The sequence below is a fragment of the Gaeumannomyces tritici genome (genome assembly GCF_000145635.1).
Source record: "Gaeumannomyces tritici R3-111a-1 unplaced genomic scaffold supercont2.2, whole genome shotgun sequence".
NCBI classification, from domain to species: domain Eukaryota; kingdom Fungi; phylum Ascomycota; class Sordariomycetes; order Magnaporthales; family Magnaporthaceae; genus Gaeumannomyces; species Gaeumannomyces tritici.
In genome coordinates this window covers 12,680-19,797 of record NW_008804546.1, presented here as the reverse complement: position 1 = coordinate 19,797, position 7,118 = coordinate 12,680, and the positions used below count along the sequence as shown (strand labels likewise).

The 7,118-nt window shown below is 33.7% G+C and overlaps 1 protein-coding gene across 1 annotated transcript; it reads left to right on the top strand.

Annotated features, from left to right (window-relative positions):
• Positions 1 to 5,518: 5,518 nt before the first annotated feature.
• On the top strand, positions 5,519 to 5,985 carry GGTG_02588 (hypothetical protein; the record flags this gene model as incomplete). The annotated part of the gene is made up of 2 exons (XM_009220360.1): positions 5,519 to 5,689; positions 5,833 to 5,985. Coding segments are annotated over 2 exons (324 nt in total), but the record flags the coding sequence as incomplete, so codon positions are not given.
• Positions 5,986 to 7,118: the final 1,133 nt, after the last annotated feature.

Here is a 7,118-nt window from a genome sequence, read left to right as displayed (position 1 = left end):
CGCCATTAAATACAGCAAATTTAACATTAAATTTAAATTTTTCGCTTCCGGCTTGCCACCGGACGTATGTCCGCGCGCGAACGCGCTTACAGCGCGGTTGCTAGCAGCGCTAGCAGCCCCGAAAGCGGCGGAACGGTTACCAACCGCCCCAAAGCCAACAATAATATTATTATAACCAACGCCCCCAACCCTTTTCCAACGCGCATCCGCATCGCAAATTTAAAAAATTAATTAATTAAAACATTAAAGCTTTTTGTGCCTTTTAGCAATACCGAATTAATGCTTAAAATTGTAAAAAAATGGATTAAAACCGTAATAAATGCGTTCGAAACGCGGTTTTGCAACCATTGCAATTATATATTTAACCATTTTTGTACTATAAAAAACGAAATTATCGTTAAAATACGCAATGCCCGCAAGCAAACCACCAATTACGCTTTGGTTTTAGCAACCGGTTTGCCGCAAAGCGGTTAAGCCGGTAATTACCCGCTTACGATTCGCCCCTACGCATTTTTTAATACCGGCCCCCTTTTTCCAAAATATATTTCCGCGCGCACCAAACGCGAAATTACCATTTTAATTAAAAACGTTTTTTTTAAAATTGCAAACCGCATACCCGTTAAAATTATTATTACATTAATTAAAAAGTTTGGTAGCAACGTAAAAGCAATGCGCAAATTTTCCAACGGTAACATGGTAATTTTATTTTATATAATCGCCGTTAAACATACGAAAAATACCGCGTAAATTATTAAAATATTCGGTAGCAAAGCAATATATCGAACCCGAATTTATAACGTTATAATTAAAAGCATTCGATAAAACGCAACCAATAATAACAATATTTTATTGCACGAATTTAAAGCGCATAATATCGGGGCCGAAATTAATTTTATTTATATATAAAACGCCCGGTAACCGGAAAAATACGCTACGGTATTGGTTAAAATTACATTTCCCGTTGCAATTTAAATTGCATGCAATAACGGTTTCGTATTTAAATGCGAAATTTTTAAAATTAAACCGTTTGCAACGAAAGCGAAAATTGCTTAATGCTATAAATGCTATAGGTAAGGATATAAATCGAAATTTTGCAAAAAAACGGCTTATTGCCCGCATTGCGCCGGGCCGTTGCATAGCAACGGTAAAGCCGGGGAATTTTTGTATTTATTGTACGGGGGTTAATTTGTTATAAAAAAAAGCAAGCCAAAATGTTGCAATTACGGAAGCAATTACCCGGCCTTTTAACGAAAGTGCCCCGCAACGAAAAAAGAAATTAAAAAGGCTAAAAATACATTTTTAAACCGGCCGAAATAATTTGCTTTGAAAACGGGAAATAAGCGCGCATTTTAATCGAACCAAATAAGCTATTTTGCCGTTTATACCCTTTCGCTTTTTGCATTTATCCGCTTTTTACCCGGCCCTTTTTAACCGCTATAAAAAAAGAACAATTTGCTTAATTTAAAATTGCTAATAAAACGCAAACGGAACGGCTTTTTATTAAAAATAACGAAAGCAAAAAAAAATTTTTGACCAAAAAACGAATAAGTAAATTACGAAAATCCCGTAATAAAAAAACGTTAAGCTTTTCCAAATCCGCTTCCAGGATAAACCAATACTTTACAAATTTAAACTTTGCCTTTTTCGGTTTTAATAAAATAGCGGGAATAAAAGGAATAAATAAATGCCGGGCCGCTAACAACCCAACGGCACCTAGCAATACCGCGGTTATTAATTCCAATTTTGCCAATGCGCTAAATTATAAAGCCCTTTTTTCCTTTCCCGATTTACTTTTACCTTAACCGCTTGCATTTTAACCAATTTAATTTGGCTTTATACCGGCACCGTTTAGCTTTTTTGCAATCGGAATTACGTTTATTTTTAGCTAACCAATTAACAATAATAACGACGTATAAAATTAAACATATTATATTAAAATATGGGAAAAAGCAAAGGGAAAGGCGATTTCCCTTTTTACAGCAATAAATAATACAACATTTTAGCTATCCAAAAGCCGGAACGCAACCAGCACGGAAACTTTTCAAAACCGTACGGTTGCAACTACGAACTTATTTATTACTAAAAATTTAATTCCAACGCAATACTTTACGTGCACAACCGTTTTGCCCTTAAATTGTAAACCGCCCGGTGCGGTTACGATTGGGCTTTAATTACAATTATTACGCCGGAAAGCTTATTAAAAATATATTCGATATATTTCCCAAATTTTAAAGCAAGCCCCAATTAGGCAACGCTTTTTATTACAATTGTTATTTACCCAACCCAAAAGTACATAATTTTTACAAGCGATTTTAATTTCCATTATTTAACCTAAAATTTATATAATAAATACAACGCAAAAAGCAAAACCTTTTTGGAATTAGCACGCCGCAAATAATTTGGATTGGCAACGCTTTACGGAAAGGTTACGAAAAAAAACGAAAAAAAAAATAGTACAATTAATTACGTTTGGGTAACGCAACAATTTAAAATAAAATATTTAAAATAAAATAATATAATAAAAAGGTTTAACCATTTATTTTAAATACTTTGCATTTTTTTCGGACCGTAGCAATTCCAATTCCGACAAATTAAAAGCTGGAAATGGAAAAACGTTAAATTAATAAAGGAATTGGCGAAAATTAAGGCCAAAATGGCTAGCAAATTAATAACGACCGGGGATATGCATAACGCCGAAATTATAAATAAAAAAGCCGATAAATTAATGCAATAATTAACCCAATTTGCCGACCAGTTGGCCTTTTAACGGAAACCAAACCCTTTTAACAAATGCGCCCTTTACTAAATACAAAAATTTAACGATTTCCGTAAAAAAGCGAGCCGTTTGCAACGCGCTTTTACTAAAAATAAAATGCAAATAGTATAGAAAGCGCATAAAGCCGCGAACAAAGCATTTGTTAAAAAAAAACGCTAAGCGATGTTTAACCATTAAAAAAGCGTTGTTTCCGCAACGGGATAAAATACCAAAAAAAACGGCGCATTTTGGAAATTCGAAAAATGGGCCCGCTTAAAAAGCTTTTAAAAAAAAACCCGGATTAGTTACCGAATTTAATTAAAATTGGAAAAAACCCGGATACGCTTTGCAACCATTAAAAAAAACCGAAATTTTGTTATTCAAGTTTTTTCCAAACCCGTTAATTAATATTTTTAATATTAGCGAAATCGAATTCCCGAACCATTTTTTCCCAAACCTTTTTTAAATGCCCGTTTTCGTTATCCCGTAAAATATTATGGAAGCAACGGGCCGTACCAAACCGTGGAAAGCTACGGGCTAAAACCATTTTCCGAACGGGTTATTTAAAGCTGCCGGATTGCCGGGCGCAACCGCTATTGCAAAATTTGCTAACGTAACGATTGCTACAAGCTATTTCCCGAAGCGTTTTAAAAAAGCCCTTACGGTAATATTACCCAAACCAGGCAAAACTACCGAAAAAAGGAAATAAGCCGGGGGATAAAAGCCCATCGCTTTGTTGTTATTAATTTTAAAGGTTATTAAATTAACTATAGCGAAGCAAATTACCAATAAAGCGAAAAAAAAAGGCATTTTTCCCAACGGCCAAATGGGCAATTAACGGGTTAAAAATACGGAATTAGCAATTTAAAAAGTAATAAAAGCGGTAATTGCAACATGGAATTATAGCGTTATTGCGTTATTGTTATAATTTAATTTATTTGGAACATTTAATACCGTTAACCATTTCCAATTGCTAAATACGCTAAAAAAATACGGCTTTTTTTTACCAATTATAAAATGGGTAAAAGGGTGGCTAGCAAATAGGACGGCCATTTTGCAATTCGACGGTAACATTTTAAACCCGATTTTAATTTAAGCCGGAATTTTTTAAAGTTTCCTTTTATCCTTTATACTTTTTATTATATATATTGCATTATTGTATAAAAATTTTAAAAGCATTTTAAGCATTTTCGTTACCGGCTTTGCCAACGATACCAATTTATTAACAATAAGAAATACCGTAAGGAATACGGTTCGCTTTTTAAAAGTAATTTGGCTAAAATGCAAAGTATGGGCAACCAAATACGGCATAAAATTTAATAATACCAAAATCGAATTAATTTATTTTAGTAAAAACGAGGATTTGCCCGTGGTTCGATTCGGCGATATAGCGGTAATTTCCAGCCAAACGGTTAAATTTTTCGGGGTTTGGCTAAACGCTCGCTTTAATTTTAAAAAATATACAAAAAAAACAAAAGGCAAGCAAAAAAGGCAATAATTAGTACTTATTTAATTTATTTTGTTAACGTAAAGCAATACATTTGCAAAAGGAAGGTTTTTTTATAACGTAATGTGCCGTACGGCCTTGGTATACGGCGCGATAGCTTTTTATATAGCTATACCGGCAACGGGCCGCTTTAAAAACGCCGTTAAACAGCTTTAAAAAGAATAACGCGCGTATTTAAAAACCATTGCCGGGGCTTACAAAGTTATTTTATTAATTAATTTCGAAATTAAGTGCTTTACCTTTCCAATCGATTTGTATTTAAACAAAAGGGTATTAAAAGTAAAAAAAAATGGGAAGAATTTGGAATGAAAAACGTAATCCGGACCGGTATCGATAAAGTGCAGCAATATTTTCGATAATTGAAATATTGTATAAAGATAAAGGTACCATACCCATTTAATTTGGCAGGCAGGAACCGGTGGGCGCAAAAATGGGACCCGTTAAAACCTTTTGAACCCAAGCCCGGCCCCGCCCCGGCAATTACCTAAAAAGCAACCAAAACGAAAGCTAATGCCAAAGCACAAAAATTAACAAACCAAAAGCAAAAAAAAAAAAAAGGAAAGGAATGGCTTAAAATCGAATGGAACGTTAAATGCAAAAAAATCCGCGCTATAGCAATAAAAGCAAACCCATTCCGGCCCGCAACCCCCGCGGATAAATTTAATTTTAACGGTTTAATGCTAAAAGTATACTAAAAATTTACTAAAGCTTAAAGCGCGATAACCATTTAATTAAAAACGGAAAAATTAAAATTAAAAGCGTTTTTTTAAAATAAAAACGTTTTTAACGTGCATACGCCCCGTTGCCCGTGTAAAACCGGGCAATGGGAAATAGCATTTTACTTATTTGCTAAATGCCCTTTTTATGCTAAGTGGAAAATAGGTTCGGGCTGGGAAAATATAGGTTACCGCAAAGCATATTTCGAACAATAGCAACAAAAGATAAGTATTATTACCGGAATCGATACGGACCAGGACGGCCCCCTTTTGCCCCCCCTTTTTTTGTTAGCAATACGTTTGGCAATTAAAATAAGCAAATTTAACGATTTTAAAATGGTAAAAAAAAACGATCGATTAAAAACGCAAATATTAAAAAAACGAATCGCCCCAAATAAATAACCTAACGCTAAATTAACAATTAAATACAATTACCTTAACCATTAACCTAACATAAAAAAGCTACAATTATACGCCCAACCATACCTAGCAGCATTTAGCAATAAATTCGGGAACAAATTATTGCTTTACATATTTTAGCGCGTGCGGATTTTTTCCCGCGCCATTTCCAATACCCGGTTAAAAAACGCCAGGTTATTTTTATTATTACTTTACTTTATAACCGCCATATTTAATTGCTTACATAAATTAAAAAGTGCAAAAGCAACGAAAACAATATTATTACCAAAAGGGGACCGGCATTTATTAATTGTTAAGCTTGCGCAAAAGCAAATTCTTTAACTTTTAAATCGTTAGCGATTTCCGTAGCATTATTGGCACGCAATAAAGCGTTAAAAGCTTTTAAAGCGTAAAAAGTAAAGGCTTAAAGTACCGATACCATATTACCGGAAAAGGACCGTACGAATTCCAAACCAGTAATACCGGTACTTATAAAAACCCCGGCGCCAAAAAAAAAAGGCATTTGGAAACGGTTAAAGGCAAAATTAGCACCGGTAAGCACCCCGGATTTGTTAAGCCCGTTTTTGTTAATACGCCGGAACGTATAAACCTTAGCAACCAATGCGTTGTAAGCCGTTTAGCACCGTATTATACCGTTAGCAAACCGATAAAGCATAAAAAACCGATAAAATTAAAGCAATTTACCAAATATTTGCAGCAATTATTTAATTCGAAATTGCGCATATCCTTAATTTTAAAAAGCGATTGGTAATATTTAGCAAAAAGCACGGCCGTAATACGAGCTTTTTTAATAACAACGGGGTAAAGCTAAAAAAAAACACGTTAACAACCCGGTTAAATAACGGAAAGGAAAAAGGAAAAAACGATTTACCGTATTATACCAAATGTTTTAATTGGTACAAAAACGATAAAATAATACGTTCGTATTTGGAAAAACCAATAAATTAGCAAATAAAAAAATTACCCGAAACCATAAAAGGAACGAACCAATTTTAAAATAACAAACCGCAATTTTGCTAAACCGCTTTTTCCCGTTTTGCTTTTTACCCAAATTATTGGGCAAATAATTAATGCAATTTACGCAAATATTACGCGCAAAATTAAATAATTAGCCAAAGCACAAACGGGAAAAAAACGAAAAAAGCATTTACGTTATTTAATAATAAAGCAAAATGCTTTTAAGGATTTCCGTTAAAGCGTTTATCGTTTTGCGGGTTATAAATTTGTATTGTTAAACGAAAAAATTAAATTAAAACAAAAAACGAAAACAATTTAGCGGCAAAAAAATAAAAAAAACAAATTATGTAATTAACGTTAATTTGCGCGTTGCCGCCGTTATTATTGCTGGCGCTAAAAAAACCGTTGCTATTATCGAGCATTTTTACCGGGGGAGTACGGAAAGCGGGCCGGGCAAAAAAAACGTTAAAAATAACGGAATTAAAAAAAGGAAAAGTAATAATTACCGCTTAACCATTATTATAAACGCCGTTACCGCCGCGGCTAACGCGTTTAGCAAAATTAACTTTAGCCGTGCTTTTTTTTTAAAAAAAGCCGTTAATTGGCATTGCAACCGATTAAATTTAAAAATAAAATTAAAAATAGCCGGAAGCGAAAAAAAAAAGTGCAGCCAAGCGTTGGAAATAAAAAGCGCGTTGGAAAAAATTAAAGCAATAAAAATTAACCGGAAATAATGCGATAAAAAAATAACGGTTAAAAAAAA